Genomic DNA, 18,022 nt, shown 5'->3' with positions numbered 1-18,022 from the left:
TGTGGCTTGCGCACCATAGAGAAGCGGAAGGAAGGAGCGGCCGACCGGAAGTCTTGTGCGGAGGCCGGAAGAGGGGCGCGAAGGATTCCCGACACAGCCGGCGGGCGGTGCGTGCGGCGGTTGGGCTGTAGGGGGACAAACTGATGGCGGCAACTGGGTTGTTTGGGCGGGTCCCAGCCGGCCAGCCGCCTCACGTTACCCACTGAAACCAGGAAACCGAGGCTGTAAGGGCAAAGACTTGCATTTTGAACTTTTTAAGTTCAAATAAGGGCTCGTTCATTCTCTCCCCAGCGGTTAAAGCAATGCCCAGCAACTAGTAGGCGCTCTGCCAAGTATTTGTCAAATGAATTTGTCGTGTGCCCAAGATAACACAAGAATGTAGTAGTGCCATTATCTGGACATTCGTGAATTTGCTTCCCTAACCTGGATTCTTAACTACTGTCATAGTTAACAGCAGAGCATCCCACAATAGCTAGGGCAGCAAGTCGGGGAAGGCATTAACCCCACCTTAACCTGCCTCTTTTCCCCATTTTCAGCTCGATTTGACCAGGGCAGATCTAATGCAGCATTTGACAGCTTCAGGTGTTTTCTACTCCTGGCATGAATCGTACAGATGGAGTTCAGTACGTTCCGCTTATCTGAAGGTAGAAGCCGAATCCCTGGTTATGTAGTGCGGTTCCTTCTGCCCTAGCGGGAGGCCTTCCCCAAAGCAGCTCAGAGAACACAGTACCCACCAGTGGGACAGATGAGCCAGGTGGACCTGTGAAGCTGGCCCTGCCTGAGGGGGTCACCTGCCAAATTTCCTTGTAGATGAAGAAAAGACATCATGGTTTATAGTAAATATTTAATTGGTTCCATCAGCAACTCCAGCACAAGTTTTCCTGAAAGGGAGGCAGAATCAAGCTACCCAGAGGTTTGTGAGGTGTGGGGATCACTGAGAAGGCCTCCAAAGTCACTGACCCCACTCCACACACCCGATGGCCCAGGAGAATGAGGGTAGGGATGACAGACTGTGAAGAGGGACAAAAGGAATTCGGGGTGAGGGAAATACGAGACCTAGCCCGTAGCTCTGCCAGTAGGAGAGCAGTTGGGACAGCAGGAGACTCTCCCTACACAGCAGGGCTGGAACAACTCATTCAAGATCTCAGCCTCTTAATGTGGGGAGGAGGTGCATCTCTCTTCAGCAGTCTGGTATTAGAAGCCCCTCCCCAAGTGGTCTGTGTCACCTCTGTTCTGTCTTCCCAATTCTGTATTCCAAATTCTTCAGTTCAAACCCAAGTTCTGAGTTCTGAGCTCTACCTCTGGGTTCCTGTTCATTCTATTTCCCTCCCACAGATCCTTCTCAGCTCCCATTCCTTTTCTCAGCTTTTCTGGGTGGAATATGCGGATATCCTGCCGACTTAGCTAATTTGAGGGCTTTCCCTTTTGCTTCTTAAGGCAGTTCTAGGCTTTTCTCCAGCAGGAGGGTCTTGGCTCAGACTGTCCACCAAGTGGGTGGCCTAGTGGAGACCAGGGAATTCCTGAGAGCCTGGCCTGGCCTAACCTCCTCCCAGACCACCTTTAACCACTGGACACACTACCTTTTGTGCAACTTAAGCTAAACTGAGGATTTCCAGGATGATGATTATGAACTGGTGGCCTTGACATGGGGAATCTTAGGAGGAACCTAGACAGCATATTAAAAAGCAGAAACATTACTTTGTCAACAAAGGTCCATCTAGTCAAGGCTATGGCTTTTCCAGTAGTCATGTATGGATGTGAGAGTTGGACTATAAAGAAAGCTGAGTGCGCAAGAATTGATGCTTTTGAACTGTGGTGTTGGAGAAGACTCTTGAGAGTCCCTTGGACTGCAAGGAGATCCAACCAGTCCATCCTAAAGGAGATCAGTCCTGAGTGTTCATTGGAAGGTCTGATGTTGAAGCTGAAACTCCAATACTTTGCCCACCTGATGTGAAGGGCTGACTCATTGGAAAAGACCCTGATGCTGGGAAAGATTGAGGGCAGGAGGAGAAGGGGACGACAGAGGATGAGATGGCTGGATGGCATCACCGATTCAATAGACATGAGTTTGGGTAAACTCCAGGAGTTGGTGATGGACAGGGAGGCCTGGCGTGCTGCGGTTCATGTGGTCGCAAAGAGTTGGACACGACTGAGCGACTGAACTGAACTGAGGAGGAAATGTGAGAAGACATAAAAGGTTGCCATTCCATTCAGAAAAATTAAAAACTGCTTCCTGCACAGGGGAAAGGGTGGGCAGGGAAGGTGGGAAGGGTCTGGGCAGGGCTGCACGTCTTCATAGCTCCATCATCCTTCAGCTCCCCCTTGTCTGGCCTGAGCACTACCCCCCTAGAGTCCATAGGGTCGGAGAGAAAACCAAGACAGCAGAACTGGGAGCTCCTCTGTCCATGGCTACCCTGAGGGGGAGCGGGAGATGGAGGCAGTGGCAGCATCACTGGAGAGGTGAGATCTTCAGAGGGATCATGATCCGAGACTCCATGTGTCGCACCAGGGGGACTGCAGAGAGAGACGCAGAGATGAAGGGGCTGGAGGTGAGCCAACCCCCCTCCCAAACTGTCCCTTGAAGAAGGAGGAGGAAGCCTGGGATGCTGAGATAGCTAAAGCCCCCCGCTCTCCTGGAGTGGCCTACGGAGAGTGCCACGTCTCCCAAGTTACAGGTTATGAGGGGACTTAAGTTATGACAAAATGCAGCTTTCAAAATTTGAAGAAAAAAAAATAACGAGCATTGTTTATTAGCAAAAGTGACTTCACAGGTATTATTGCTTAGGACAAAACTAGGCAAAGAACAGGGTAGGGGGATTTAAAGGAAGAGATCAAGAAAATAATTGCAATAGAAGGATACTGGCAGGACACAAGCTGTGAGGGTGTCCCCCAAGGGGCTGAGGTTTGAAAAACACTGATTTAGTTCAACTGACTCATGTTACAGGTGAGGACGCTGCAGTCCAGAGAGGGTCACTGAAGGTCACCCAGGTGGTCAGACTCTTTCCTCCTGCTCAGCGCTGTTAAACTTGACCATGCTTACAAATTTCTTATAGTTCTCGTTCAAGTGCAGATCCTGATTCAGTGTGTAGGGGGGAGCGGGGGGCGGGTTGAGATTGGGCATTTCTCTCAAGCTTCCAGGGGAGAATGACACTGTCATCCGGGACCACACTGAGAAGAACAAGGCTCCCGCTAACTCATCAGGAGACACATTTACCAGCTGGTAAGTGTGCGAGCTCAACTGTAAGTTCCTTCAGGAGAAAACAGGCTCCTGTTCTTTCTGCACTTCCTGACCCCCGCCCACCACAGTCAGCACACAGTGAGAGCTCAGTCAGCACCTCCTGGTTCCAGGTGGTTCTCAAGAGTCCCAGCGAGGTGGCAAAACACCATAGGCAAAAAACTTGCTTGAAAAAAATTGTGCTTCCTCTGTGCTGGAGTTTAGGCTAAAATTTTATAAATTAGCTCCTGGAGCCCTCCCTCCAGCCCTTCGAGGGAGGCGCTATCTCCATTGCCATCTTACAAGCAGAAAAAGCATCAGTGAGGTGAAGAACCAGGCCCAAGGCTGCACTGTGTGGTCAACTACAACACTCCTCTGAGGCAGAGACCACCTGGCTGGGTTACTGCCCCTTCGAGAACTCACCCTCGACAGCCTGCATCCTGTAGAGCATGCCACCAGGACAGGAACCTATTAACTCACTGTCCTGAAAGTGAGTTCCCCATCAGGAGAGGTAATCAAGTGAGGCTAGATCTCCTTACAGAGGACATTCCATTCTCAGATGGAGCTCCTGGCAGATAACTCCCAAAGATGTGCTCACCTGTGTAGTAGACATTTTCGTCCCAGCCCCTCTTCCTCCAGGCGGCATTTCTGGTCTCCTCCCGAGACTGCAGGTCTTTATAGGCTGTGGGAAAGGCTTAGGCTCGTTTCTGGGGCACAGAGGACCTGAGCCTGTACCCAGAACAAGGCCCTCCTCCCATTGCCCCAAACCCTGCCCTGCTGTCTCTTCCTCCCCAGATGCTTCCACTGTCTGCTTTGACCATCAGTACATTTGTTGACAACTCCCAAATGTATATCTCCAGCCCAGAACTCTCCCTCGGGTTCTAGACTCAAATATCCGGTGTCCACTTGACGTATCCACTTGACAGCATATCCACTGTCCACTCAGATGTGTCAGCGTCTCAAAGGTAACACTTCCAAGGACCAAATGTACACTCCTGACCCCTCCAACCTGCTCCTCCAGAGGTCTCATGAAGCAACACACAGCTGCTCAAGCAGGAGTCTGGGAGTCCCAGAGTCTCCTGTCCTTCCCCACCCTACGCAGACAATTCATCCACCAGTCCCATTGGTTCCACCTCCAGACCAGTGAATCTGTGGACCTCTCAGCATCTTCGCTGTTCAGGCCAGCATCCTCTCCCACCTGAGCTAGCGTAGCCATCTTCTGATGCCCCACATCCTCTTTTGCTCCCCTACAAAGTGCTCTCAACATAGCACATGGCAGCCAGAGGAGTCATTAGAACACAAACTGGGTCACATCACGGTGCTTAAAACACTGCAGCAGTCTCTTGTTGCAGCCAACTCATCCTCATGGCCTGCAAGACCCAGTACAATCTGGCCAATCCCCATCTTCCCACTCTCTTCCCCACTCCCTCCACCCTGGGCTCCTTTGCATGCCTCAAAACCCTGAAGCCCTTTCCCTGCCGCAGGGCCTTTGCACATGTTGTTCTCTCTACTTGGAATACCGTTCTCTGACAATTCACAGCTGACTCCTCCTTCTTTAGCTAAGCTTACATTTCACCTCCTTAGAGAGACGTTCTGGTCTATTCAAGCCAATGAAGCTTCCCATGTTTGTCTTCATTATTTCTCCCTGTCCCTTGATGATTTGTAAAAATCCAAAATTATCCTTTTTGTTAGTTTATGTCTAAGGTGGTGTCTCCCTCTGCTAGAACATAAGCTCCACAAGGGCACCAATGTATTCGCAGTGTCGACACAGTGGAGAAAGGAGGGGGCCACGGAGGGCTCCCGGCAGGTCCCCAACCTACCCCAGAGATGGTGCACGACATAGAGCTCTCCTATCTGCGAGAAGAAGCCGCCCACCGCCTCCTGGTTCTCCTGCCGGTACTTGATGGCCCGAGCCCTGGGGATGGCAGAAGAGTGTGGGGCCGAGGCCAGGGAGGGTGCAAAGGGCCCTCTGAGGTGACCCCAGGCTGGTTTCTCAGTCACACATCGAGGGAGGAGCCCGGGGTAGAGCCCTCGGCTCTCAGAGACGATCAGGGACTTGGGTGACGGAGGTATGGCTGGGGCTGTGTGTTCTACCCCAATCGTCGGGGGATCCTCACCCCCTGGTTAGATCATCGCCTGCTCCTGGACCCACGAGGCACAGAGGACGCCGTGTTCTCTGCCACAGCACCCGGAAAAGGAGGCCCACCAGGGGCTCTGGTGGGGCAGGTGGGCAGGGTCCCCCCAGCTCCCTGGCACGACCACTCACCAGTTGTTCCCCCACTCGATCATGGTTCCTGGCTGAAAGAGAACCAGAGCAGAGGGTGGGAACAGGCCCCCACCTGGGATTTCAAGCCTCACTGTTGGGTGGGGCTGGGAAACTGTCATGTCTCCCCAGCTCCAGGGGCCGCCTGGCCTCCTTCAGGGGCCCTGACTCACAACTGAGCGTGCATGTATGCACACGTGTGTACACACCTCTCTGTTCTGCGGCCAGAAGCCCCAGTCCAGGTGCTGGGGCACTGGGCCTGCCCCCCACCTCTCAGGGTACCCAGAGCACACTGCTGCGGGGAGAAGGGGAGGGACCTTGAGCTTGTACGTCCTCAGCTCGTAGATGTTGGGGCCGGCTCTAGGCTGCGGCTCATTCCAGAAGCTGAACTCGAGAAGCAGCTGGTTTCTCCTGGATAGCAGCATCTGGCTCCGCTCCTTTCGGAACTCCAGGTACTCCTGCGGGCGGGGTGGGGCCAGGCGAGCTGGGCACAGCAGCCAGGAAGTGCCCCGCCCCCAGCGGTGTGCCCCAGGGGGTGGCAGAGGCAGCCCCCAGCACAGGGCTGAGTCAGAACCAGCATCCGGAGAGGTGTGCAGTGGATGCCCACGTACCTTGTTGTTCTTGAGCTTGTTCATGCAGTCCATGAGGGCTGGGTAGCCCCCTGAGAATCGCCACAGGTGTACTGTTTGTGGGGACAGGGAGGAAGGCACAGGTCAGGGGGCTGCGGGGACCCTGCCCTGCTCCGCCCCACCAAGCTCCATGTGTATGTAATGGGAGGAGCCTCCAGCCAGTTCTCTGTAGCATCAGGACTCTCTGAGTTCCTCTGCTTTGCCAGGGGCAGCGCTAGGCAGGGGGAAACCTCAGACACAAGCCTAGGAGACTAGGGTTTGAGCTGCAGCTCTGCCAAGTGGCCTTTGAGCCCTCTAGGCCTCAATGTCCTCATCTTGAGAATAATGCACCCACCCAGTCTTCCTTAAACAGCAACAAGAGGATCAGAGTGAACTTGTGCCCTAGGACCTGTGGCATGCGTAAAGCTGACCTCATAGCAGGTCTGTGAGGGGCAGGCTGGGCCAAAGGAAGGGGTGAGTGGGCTGAGATGGATTACTCCAAGACAGTGCATTGAAAATAAAACCAAGGAACAGAACAGCACGTGCCGTATGCTACCATGGGTTTAGGCAGGGAGGGACATATCCAGAGATGCTGGTCTGTGCACCATCTCTCAATGGAGACCCAAGAGATTGTGACAGGAGATGCCCTTGGGCCAGAGAACTGAGGCTTCAGGATCTTGGGCAGCAGGAAGTCTTACTTTCCAGTGAAAATTCTTTGCACCATTTGCATTTTTTTTAATCACAGCCTCTGTACTGGGTTCTTACAAATTCATTAAAATGTGGATTCCTGAGCCCTATTCCCAGGGGATGGCTCCGGGGGTCTGCTCCCCACCTGATTCTACAAGGTGCACAACCATTCAAGACACCCAAAATATAGACATGCTTTAAAATTCAAGCTCCCATTCTTCAAAGTTCATTTCTCAATTAGCAAATACTTAGGAGAATCCAAGAAGTACTGCAGAAACTGATTAAGTTGTGCCTAAAAATGGGAAAACTGAAAGGGGTGCGATGGAAGACAGTCAGCTTTTTCTTACCCCACTATCAATGTGTCAATGATTACTGAAACAGAATAAATGATTAAGAGACTCTACCTAACTGCAGATCACAGATTAAAAAGAAAAACAAAACTACTATTATCAGGGCAATTGAAGGATGAGTTAGGTTGGCTTGTGAGATAGTGAGCTCCCCATTGCTGGGAGTGTTCAAGGGAAGCATAGAGGACCTTCTATCAGGGCTGGAGGAGCTCCCCGTGCTATCTGCAGTCTAATCAGCACGGTCCGAAAGGACTCTCTACTATGATGGAAAAGTTCTACAGCTGTGCCGACCAAGATGGTAGCCATGAGTCACATATTTCTATCAATGGGCACTTGAAATGTGGCTTCTGTTGACTGAGGAACTGAATTTTTCTTTTTATTTAACTTTACCCAATTTAAATTTAAATAGCTGTATGTGGTTAGTGGTTACCTCCTGGGACAGCACAGATCTAAACGCCAAGGCCCCTCGGAGTGGCTGGGACGCTGTGAGTAAACCAAATTCATGTGTGGGTCCTCACAGCTGGTGCCAACCGACATGGGATGGGGCCTGCTGGGGGTATTCCTGAAGCTGCACGGAACCAGCTCAGACAAGAGCCCCTGTTCATTCCATAAATACGTACAGCATCCTGGGGATTCAGTGGTGAAGAAAGACAGGCAGGGGCCCTGCCCGCCGGGAGGCAGACACAACAGGGCACATGGTCAAGGCTGTGGAGAGGCAAGTCCTGGGGCCTGGGGAGACAGGAGAGCTGCCTCACCCAGCTTGGGTGGAGGGAATCAGGGGAGGCCTCCAGGAGGAGGTGATGTCTACACCGAAATAAAAGGTGAGTAGAGGAGTGAGCCAAGAAAAGGAGGCTAAGGAGAAAGAGCTTCAGGCTGATGAAACAGTGGGAACAACAGCCTGGAACTAGAGGGAAAAACCATCCATCTGAAGAACGGAAAAAAATCCAGGGTGGGATGGTGTGGTGAGCAGGAAGACGTGGAGAGGAGACCTGAGGCGGGGCAGGGAAGGGCTGAAGAGCCCCATGGGCCACCCTGAGGGCAGAGGGAGCCATCACAGACGTATGAGCAGGGGAGGAAGCCCATGAGGACTGCACTGAGAAGGACCCCTCTGGGCTCCACTGTGCGGGGGCATGGAGGGCAGCCACCTGTGCTGGGGTTGGGCAGCTCACCTGCCTGGTCCTGCTCCCCGTACCACGTGTTCCAGTTGCCCACGAGCGAGCAGGGGTAGTCCTCATCCAGGTGCAGCTTGGGCAGCACGGCCTCCCTGTGGGTGGTGGGGCACAGAGAGGGGGAGGGCTCACACCAGCCCCCAGAGCCCCTGGGATAAGGCTTCTGACTCAGGCCCTCAGGATGCCAAGATGCAGAGGCTGCACAGGACGACATGTGGCTCTGAAATCTATAGCCCCCGGATTTGTGCACAGAGAACAGGGCTGGGACAGAGTCCCCCATCCAGGCAGGGCTGGGACAGGAGGGTTAGGGTCACTCACGTCAGGCTGTTGTAGGCGTCCAGACACTCGGGCTTCACATTGTGAACTGTGACACAGGACAGAGAGTGGGAGGTGAAGCGAGGGGGAGGGGGTGCCTGTGGGAAGCTGGGATGGGGGCAGTCCCACAGGGCCTGGGCTCCCAGGACAGCTCAGATGTCCCAGACCCTCATCAAGTCCCAGCAGGAGCCTTGCAGGCCCCCAAAGGCTCCCGGGAGGGCAGGCTGGCCGACTCAGCAGCCACTCACACTGGATCTTGTAGAGGTTGCTGGTCTCCTTCTTGGACAGCAGCGTGGAGTGGGCGTCCTTCCGGGGGTCCACCTTGTGTACGAAGAGGGACCGGAACCAGCTGCCTTCATTGTCCTTGGAATAGAAGCTGCAGGACAGAGGAGTTCAAGGGGGACCTGCTTCCATCTGCCCAGACACCTTGCTCCCCGAGGCTGGTGACCCACTTTTCTGGGAATGGGGCCACGGAATCCCATGGCAGCTCCAGAGGACTTCATGTCACTGGAGCCAGCCACGGGGATCCTGGCTGCCCAGTTCGCTTCTTGAAACTCTGCAGAGCCTCAGGAGGTCAGGAGAGGCAGCCCCACCTCCTGCCTCTCTCTCCAGCCTCCCTGCCTCCCCTTCACCCCCTTCCAAGAGGTCCTCCACTTGGACCCTGCAACTGTATCCCTTGCCAAAAGGGCGAACCCCAAACACATCTTGCCTGGTGTCCAAAACCTGTGACAGCCCAACCTACCCTGGCAGCCTCCCCTCCAGCCCACCCCCTACCTGTGTATCCTGCTCTCCGAGTGGGCCTCTCCCTGAACACACCAGACTCCTTCAATCTGTGCTTTCTTTGCAATTTCTGTCCCCTCTGACAAGAAGCCTGCACTCACGGTCCTCCCTAGCGCTCACACTACACCTGGCCTGTGCCTGATGCCAACCCCCACAAATGGAGCGCCCGAGACACACACGCTCTGTACTTGAGGAGGTCACAGTCCGCTGAGAGAAGTGGACCTTGGAACACAGTTACAGCCAGAGGTCTCTGGGAGAGCCCAGATGAGTGAGCCTGAATTTGGCCCCTGGAAGTCTGGGTGAGCTCTCCAGTGGGGGTGATCTGGCCAGTTTCCAAATCTCCAGGGCTGATTTGGCAGATAAAGGCAGATAGAGGGGGTCAAAGGCATCAGAAGCAAGATTCATTCATTCATTCAGCCAACACTTAATCGACAAATATCTGCCCTGTGCACGTTGCTGAATGAATGAATGACATGCCTTGTTCAGAGCAGGGGAACCAGTCACCAGGTCCTGCCAGATCATAACTGCACTCCCCGCCACACAAGGTCCCAGCAGGGGTGGGGTTATGTTTAGGCTGCCAGAGGTGGTAAATCATCTTAGCAGCAGCGGTGAGGCTTGTAGCCAGGCCTGAAACACCACCTCCTGTTAGATAAGTTCCAGCCCAGGAGCCTAGCTGTGGGGGCCCCATCAGCAAGTTCTCTTCTTTTTCGAGCCTTTTCTGTGGCTAGAATAAATGTCTTGCAAATCAAAGAATTGCTTTTCTCCAAAATATGGATTGAGCACTGGGACTGATAAAATCTGAACAGCATCTTAAAAATGATGATATATTTGTATGAGCACAGAGGAAAGACAAGTAAGGATTTGTTCCAAACTTATTCTGTTGGTTTGTTTGGTTTGGCCATGCCAGGCAGCATGCAGGATCCTAGTTCCTTAACCAGGGAATGAACCCGAGTCACAGCAGTGAAAGCATCGAGTCCTAACTAGACCACTGGGGAACTCTCAGCCCCACACCGTTAATACTGCTTACCTGGGAGAGGGAAGAGGAAACTTTTTGTTATTCATGATAATTTTTTGTAAAGCTAAAAAAAAACACTTTTAAATATTTCTGAATTTATAGGCTTTCTGTCGATGTGTGTACTGCTTCATTAAAAACAAAAAGACACGAACTTCCTGGTGGTCCAGTGGTTAAGACTCTGAACTTCCACTTCAGGGGGCTAGGGTTTGATCCCTGGTCAGAGAACTAAGATCCTACATACCATGCAGTCAAAAAAAAAAAAATCTGAAAAAGAATATTTATATATAAAAAGCCATTAAAAGTATATATATATATAAAGTCATTCCTTTTTCCAGGGGATCTTCCTGACCCAGTGATTGAACCTGGGTCTCATGCATTGCAGGCAGATTCTTTATCATCTGAGCCACCAGGGAAACTCTACACTTCAATGTTTTTAAATTTTTAATAATAAAAAAAAAAAGACAGTTGTCATCAGATGGCCAATGTGGTCTGTGGAAATTGGGGACCAGAATAAGGGAGCCTCACTATGGCTAACACTCGGTGAGGGTAGCCTCTGCCAGGGACCTCTGATCAGCCTGTCAGTACCATGATCCCACTCAATCTATGCAATGAGAGTATAACGTTAATACTATTCATATCCCCATTTTTGAGATAAGAAAATAGAAGGTCATGGGTGGGAGGGTTAAGAAACTTGTCCCAGGTCACACAGCAAGTTGGGGCAGAGAGCTCAGGCAGGAGCCCAGAGCTCTTTCCTGTAAAGCCAGCTCCACCTCAGGTCAGGCACCAACCGGGAGAACTAGCATCAGGGAGATGGTATAAAGCAGCAGGAGTTTTTTAGCAAAGCCACTGGTAGAGGGACCTGACCTTTCGTTTGAATGTAGAGAGGCTGTTTCCCCTGGAAGGGGTGGTGACAGAGAGGACAGAAACTCCTACTCTTTGTCAACCAAGACCTTTGCTCCAGGACTGGGCCTTGAGTAATTTATTAACATCAGCATTGACCAAGATAAACAGCCAAGCGGCCAGCCCTGGAGAGAGAGCCTGGAACCTGGGTGCTGGGAAGTGACGGGGGAGTGTCCAGGAGCTCCCCACTCTTCCCACTTCAGTCTCCTCTTTCCCGCCTCCACATCTCGGTTTCCCCACGTGTCAAAAGAGCAGGGTGGAGCAGCCTATCTCCAAAGATCTTTTCTGCAAGTCTCAAGAAGATCCCAGAGCAGGGTCTGAACTTGAAGCCAGCATCTGTAGGTTCACATTTCAAGAGTTCAAATTTCACTTTTTCAATGAAATCACAACACTCTCCTGTCCTTGAGCTCCCCAACCCTTCTCACCCTGCTCCCTATTTTCCCATAGCTCCTTCTAACACACTGTGGAATTTTGGGGTTTATTAATGTGCCGTTTGCTGTCTCCCACTGGCAGCAGCCCCATGTAGCCTGATCTCTCCTGTGCACCCCCGCTGTCTCTCCAGGGCCTGGAAGAGTGCTGGACACGTGGCACATGCTCAACCTACGCTGGGGGAATGAGTGAAGGAGTGTGGGGGAGCTAAGACAGAGCTGCATGAAAATGATGACGTCTGGGAGGTAAGAAAGCAGACAGAGGGCGGACCTGGGCTCAGTGTGTGGGCTCGGGATGCAGGGCTCCTTTCTATCCCCACCACCACCAGCAGAGTTACTGCTTAAGAGCACAGGTTCTGGACAAATCCAGGACTGATCCCAGCTCAGCGTCACCTCTCTGAGCCTCATTTTCCTCACCTATAAGGGCAATAGGACGTGCCTTGCAGAGAGAAAGGCAGACACAGCAGTGTAGCTAGTATCACTGTTCCCACCTAACTGATCTCCTAGCTCCCACTCAGCCCCTTTTTTCCTAACCTGCCCATCAGTTTTGTAAAGTACCACGGTTGTGATGCTACCTGTCCACTTGAAAATCTTCTACTGCTCCCTACTGCCCATAAACCAAGGCTGGATGTCTCCACTTGCTCTAATCTATTTTGCCAAGCTTTCAAGTCAATTCCCTTTATAAAAAACATTTTTCCTTTGTATTTGTTTTTGGCTGCCCCACTCAGCTTGTGGGTTCTTAGTTCCCCAGCCAAGGATTGAACCCATCCCTCCAGCAGTGGATGTGTGGAGTCTTAACCACTGGACCGCCAGGAAGTCCCCACTTCCCTTCTAAATTTGGTGACCACCAATCCAAGATTCCCTATCATTAGCATCACCTAAGAACTTGTTAAAACTTTTCCAGCTCCATCCAGAACCGCTGCAACAGAAACTTCAGGGGCGGGCATAGCAATCTGGGTTTTAACAAGTCTGCCAGGGGATTCTGATGCATGCTCGGCCTTAAGGATCGCTGCCCTAAGGTAGTCCCGATTTCTTTCTTTTTTCATGTAATCTCAGTAAATTATCCCAGAAACACCAAAGATTCTGCTATCTAAACTATATCAAGAATGCCCCTTAGGCCTAGAAAAACCAGTTCAACCCCTTCCATAAAAACACCTCTTCTGGGACTTCCAGCAGTGCAGGGGGCACAGGTTAGATCCCTGGTGGGTAACTAAGTTCCCACATGCTGTGTGGCCAAAAAACAAACAAAAAGCCCACCTCTCCTATTTCCCCCTCAGCCTGGAGTTGACATTCTCCATCCCCTAGGGTACCCAGCACAACGCTTTTAGCCTGGGAGCTGTTCAACAAATGTCTGCCCCAGATGAGAACTTTAGAGACACACTGGCACTCTCAACAGGGATCAATGGTCTGGTGCCACCCCACATGAAACTGCCCCGGAATGTTCTAGATTGATATGCTAGGAAGCTTGGCTCTACGCATATTCTGAAACACTCTTCTGTCTGGAGTCGGCTGACTTTAGAAAGGGGCCATGTTTCTGTATGTTTTCGGGCTTCCCTGGTGGCTCAGACAGTCAAGAGTCTGCCTGCAATGCAGGAGACCTGGGTTCAATCCCTAGGTCGGGAAAATCCCTTCAAGAAGAGAATGGCTACGCATTCCAGTATTCTTGCCTGGAAATTCCATGGACAGAGGAGCCTGGCAGGCTACAGTCCATGGGGTCACAAAGAGTCGGACACGACTGAGTGACACATACACACACAATTACGTCTTTAGAAGACATACAGGAAGAACTAAAGTTGTCTTAACAACAGGATTACTGATATAGCAGTAACAACTGCTGCATACTGAGCACTTACTATGTGCTGAGAACTGATCTTCACATATGTTTTTGAGAAAAACGAGGCTCAAAAACAAACAAAACCAGAAACAAAATAGAGAAAAATGAGGCTCAGAGATGTACCAGGCCTTATTCAAGGCAGTTAACCAATGGCCAAGAGGATTCCAATCCAGGTCCATCTGACTTCAAAGCCCACACTGTGTTTGTACCCCAGTAGCCCCACTCTGAGCTCAGAGGCCAGAGGGCCCCTCTAGGGACTCCAGAGAGATCGAGGCAGACGGAGGTTGGCAGGAGGGGATGTTCCTGGTATCCAAGGTGGGAACCAGGGCACAGGTAACTTCACAGCAGTCCTTGAGGGACTTGATAAGTATGAATCCAAGCACCTTCACAGCAGTCCTGCAAAAAAACACCTGGCAGGGACCTCCAATCCTACTTCAGAGAGAAGGAAACCGAGGGCCCTAGAGGTTCAGCGCCTCATCGGAGATTATGGAGCGGGTAATTGAGGAGCAGCAGGCTGCCTATATGGCCTATGTTTCTCCTGTGGTCTCTGGATGTTCTGGCTCTACCACCAACCAGTTCTGTAAGGCTAGAGAAGTGAGGTCCTGCCCCCAGCTTGGATTTCCTCATCTGGAAAATGAGGGGCTCATAGGACATGACCTTCCCAAAGCCCCTTCAGCCCTGACATTATGAGGGACTCATGAAGACATTGCTTGAGACATAGGCTTGGGCAAGGGGCAACATTTGTTACAAGTTCACCAAGCGCTGGGTACCTTACACACATGACTGCTAATCCTCAACAACTCTGTGAAATCATCCTACTTTCTCACCTCCATTTTACAGATGAGGAATCTGAGACTTCAAGAGGCCAAACAATTCATGCAAGGTCACCTCACTGAAAAAGGCTGAGCTGGGTCTGTAGATGCCAGGTAAAGTCTAGGCTCTCTCCATGTCATGAGCTTTCTCCCCAATTACGGAGCCGTCAAACCAGTCAATCCTAAAGAAAATCAACCCTGAATATTCACTGGAAGGACTGATGCTAAAGCTGAAGCTCCAATACTTTGGGCTGCCTGATGCGAAGAGCTGACTCATCGAAAAAGACCCTGATGCTAGGAAGAATTGAGGGCAGGAGGAGAAGGGCATGACAGAGAATGAAATGATTGGATGGCATCACTGACTCAATGACTATGAGTTTGAGCAAACTGTGGGAGATAGTGAAGGACAGGGAAGCCTGGCGTCCCGCAGTCCATGGGGTCTCAAAGAGTCGGGCACAACTTGGCAAGTGAACAACAGCAGGGTGGGTGGGGAAGCTGGAGGAGGCAATGGCAGCCCACTCCAGGATTCTGGATAACCGCATGGACAGAGGAGCCTGGCGGGCTACAAGCCAAGGGGTCACAACAGAGTTGGATACAACTTAGCAACTAAACAACAGGGTGAGGGCATGTGCCTGGCTCCTCTTCCCCAGCCTCCCTGACCCCACAGCACAACACTCTCTAACATCTCACAGCAAGGTCTAACAGAACTCACAGCTTCACACCTAGGCTGCTGGACAGCCTCCTTTCCACAGGTGGGGGGACAGGTGTCCTCACTTCTTTGGCAAATGTTCTTGAGCACACACTGTCCTGAGCCCTGAGCCAAGGGCTGGGGAAACAGAAAGATGAGGTGATGGTCCAGTGGGAGGGACAGGCAACTGTGCAGAGGGTGGGAAGAGCAGAGATGGGGGAAGAACCGGGCGCCAGAGGGAGGAGGGAGGGGCCGCCCAGGGCCAGTCAGGGAGGCCCAGAGGAGGGACCAAACAAAAGACCAGGCTCAGGGTCGGGTCCAGCCAGCCTCCCTCCCCCAGAAGGCCCACCAGTTGTGGTGCAAAGACCACAGGGGTGTCAGGAGGCCTGGGTCCAGACTCGGTGCTGCCTCTGCCACAGGACAGCAGGGGAGTGACCTTGGGAGCTCCCACCCTTTCTCAGGCTTCCTTTGCTCCCCTTGTGCGGTTTAGGGTTGGGCAGCCAAGGATCTGTGCAGCTCTGGCCCTTGGGGCTCTCCATTGCTTCCCATACCTCTGACCCCCAGAACTAACCGAGGGAGGAGCTGCCCGCCGTAGAAGTCCCCCAGGGTGCCCATCTCACAATCACCGCAAAGGCCGGGGAAAGGACCACTGCTCCCGCCCTCTGCCAGTTCCCACTCCCCGCGGCCCAGGGCCTGCCCCTCCCATTCACCCTGTCCTTCAGTCTCTGCCCAGAGCCAAGTACCCAGCAGGGCAAAGACCCTGCTCCCACCTTTCCCACCTCCCCCATTCTTTGCCACACCTCCTCCTCAGGCTTAGAGATTCTAGCTCGGCCTCTAACCATTAGATGGCAAGCCCGAGTCTCTGCCCATCCCCCAGGCCCAGACCCTGGCTCTCACCCTTGCAGCCCCCAGGCGCACCGCTCCGCCCCAGGCCCAGCCCGATTCTTACCGCGCCGCAGGCACAGCCGCAACGTCCCGGGGGCCCGACCCCGGGCCCCCCAGCAGCCGCCGCGCCGCCGCAGAGATGCTGCACAGACGCGGAGCCATGTTGGAGCGGTGCAGGTTGGAGGGAGGCCCCGCCCCCGAACCCGGCAGCGGAGGCGGGACGTGGGTAAGCCCCGCCCCACCGGCTCGCCCGCCTCCCTCGCCAGCCGGGCAGGTGGGCGTTGTCCCCTCTCGTCCCGCACCGCAGATGCAGGGCAGAGGTCCGGGTTCTTGTCCTCTGAGCCTCTGCAGCTCTGCTACAGACTTGCTTTGTGGCCTGGAGCAAACCCTTTGCCCAGTCTGGGCCTCAGTGTCCACCCTGTAAAATGGGAGCACTAAACAATAACACCAGGGGTTCTTAAAGGGGCCCTTCAGGGTGAGCGGCAGAGGGTCAGTAACCCCGCTTGAAATGGTATACAGTTCTGTGCGCTTGTGCATTCCTGCGGGGCACGGGCACAGGTACCGTTTATCATAATCTGAAAGGAACAAACCCCCTAACAACTTAAGGCAGATGGACAAGGCTCTGGGTTGCAGGGACACTTTCTCTCCATCATCTCCTTTTCCCTTTCCACCCCCTCTACCATCTCTGCCTGGGCCTCCTGGCGCTCCATGCCCTTCTCCTGCTCTGCCCAGGTCTTGTGCCTGACTTCCAAACTAGTCCTCTCTCAGCCCACGGTCCCCCAGGTCACAGACCTCAGTGGGAGCAGAGGGCCTGCAGACCCTATGGGGGGGCAGCAGGAGCCTAATAACTTCCTGAGAATGCGTGTACACACCCCCCAAAAGAATGGCCACCCACTGAGGCTGAGGCTGATGGTAGTTCCCTCCTGATATGCTTGGGGTGGAGGAGTGCCCTGGCAGACTTTAATTTTGTGATTCCTTCTGCAAATGTTGAGTCCACATGGCTAGATCATGTGCTGAGCCCTGAGACGTCAAACGTGGCCAGAATGACAAGCCCCCAGCCCTCTTGGAATTTAAGGCCTGGCCTGGCTGGGGACACAAAATCAAATTGGTATTGACCCCCCTGGGGCAGAGACCTTAGACCAAACCCCTCTCCCCTCTCTTGCCTGACATGCTAAAAATATTGGCTGAAAAAGTGAAAAATATACACAAAAATATTTTTTGCCAATTGTGATACAGGCTATGAAAAAATATGGAAAGCTATGAGGACTTATACTGGGGAGGGAGAAAGAGAAAATGTGAGGTTCTATATAGACTTTGAGGGTCAATGATAATTTCTATAAGGAAGTGAGGCCTGAAGTATTTTTTTTCCCTTGTGTTTTCTGAAGCTGCTACAATGAATATGTATTCTTTGCAGGATTTATTTTAAAAGGGTACTGTATATCATCATGATAAACGAAAAACCTAAATCAACTATGATACCCAGGCAGAACCATCAGAATAAACGCAATGAAGATACTGTATCACTGGTGCTTTATAGCTAAGGCAGAAGGTTACTCTATGTTAACACACTGCTGGGCCCAGTTGCCCCTTGGGTTATCAGAAGAACCAAAAGGGACCATGACTGAAGGGTTCCCAGACACAATCACTCAGGAAAAGCTCAGATGGGGAGATGGAGGTGCAGCAAGTAACATGTCACTGGTGTCCTGCAGTGGAGGAACCAAGTGTGGCCGGTGTGGAGAGGTGGCATGACAGCTCACTGGGCCTCACAGGTGGCCTGATGTTAGACCTAGGCTGGGCTTCCCTGGTGGCTCAGACATTAAAGACTCTGCCTGCAATGCAGGAGACCAGGTTCGACCCGTGGGTCGGGAAGACCCCCTGAAGAAGGGAATGGCAATCCATTCCAGTATTCTTGCTGGAGAATCCCATGGACAGAGGAACTGGGCGGGCTACACTCCATCGGGTCGCAAAGAGTCACACACGACCGAGTGACTAATACTTTAAAGGCTCAGCAGAGAGAGTCTGCCAGCAGGGAGCAGGGCAAAGAGAGCCTTGGGCAGAGGAAGCAGTGTGTGCACAG

At 52.6% G+C, this 18,022-nt stretch overlaps 1 protein-coding gene and 1 long non-coding RNA gene across 4 annotated transcripts; one reads left to right on the top strand and one right to left on the bottom strand.

The window, feature by feature from the left end:
- The first annotated feature begins 72 nt into the window (after positions 1-72).
- Positions 73-17,465, top strand: LOC145526598 (uncharacterized). The gene is made up of 9 exons (XR_014069011.1): positions 73-224; positions 537-644; positions 3,132-3,220; positions 4,010-4,179; positions 4,975-5,110; positions 11,861-11,972; positions 14,401-14,486; positions 15,966-16,171; positions 17,360-17,465. It is a non-coding gene; the product is annotated as an uncharacterized LOC145526598 (long non-coding RNA).
- Positions 831-16,150, bottom strand: NIPSNAP1 (nipsnap homolog 1). Of its 3 annotated transcripts, none has more exons than XM_081542716.1 (10): positions 16,010-16,150; positions 8,852-8,979; positions 8,607-8,652; positions 8,289-8,383; positions 6,089-6,159; positions 5,795-5,935; positions 5,481-5,512; positions 5,035-5,129; positions 3,813-3,896; positions 831-2,514 (listed from the first exon to the last, which is right to left on the bottom strand). In XM_081542716.1, the coding sequence occupies exons 1-10, from the start codon at positions 16,105-16,107 to the stop codon at positions 2,450-2,452; spliced, it is 855 nt and encodes a 284-aa protein (XP_081398842.1). In that variant the 5' UTR covers positions 16,108-16,150; the 3' UTR covers positions 831-2,449. The 3 variants fall into 3 exon arrangements, with proteins under 3 accessions (XP_081398842.1, XP_081398844.1, XP_081398843.1); XM_081542718.1 differs by having other exon boundaries at positions 16,070-16,150; XM_081542717.1 differs by lacking the exon at positions 831-2,514 and adding an exon at positions 2,719-3,248.
- Positions 17,466-18,022: the final 557 nt, after the last annotated feature.

Source organism: Giraffa tippelskirchi, chromosome 11 (assembly GCF_054371585.1).
Source record: "Giraffa tippelskirchi isolate mGirTip1 chromosome 11, T2T-mGirTip1v1.2.pri, whole genome shotgun sequence".
Taxonomy (NCBI): domain Eukaryota; kingdom Metazoa; phylum Chordata; class Mammalia; order Artiodactyla; family Giraffidae; genus Giraffa; species Giraffa tippelskirchi.
The sequence above is the reverse complement of the archived record's forward strand: the minus strand, read 5'-3'. Positions and strand labels throughout refer to the sequence as shown.

Excerpts from the sequence above, each read along its gene's own strand:
- NIPSNAP1 (XM_081542716.1), bottom strand. The coding sequence starts at position 16,107 with ATGGCTCCGCGTCTGTGCAGCATCTCTGCGGCGGCGCGGCGGCTGCTG. Across the intron at positions 8,384-8,606 it reads GACGCCTACAACAGCCTGAC|GGAGGCCGTGCTGCCCAAGC; the intron begins GTGAGTGACCCT and ends CACCACCCACAG. Across the intron at positions 6,160-8,288 it reads CGGGGAGCAGGACCAGGCAG|TACACCTGTGGCGATTCTCA; the intron begins GTGAGCTGCCCA and ends CCCCACAAACAG.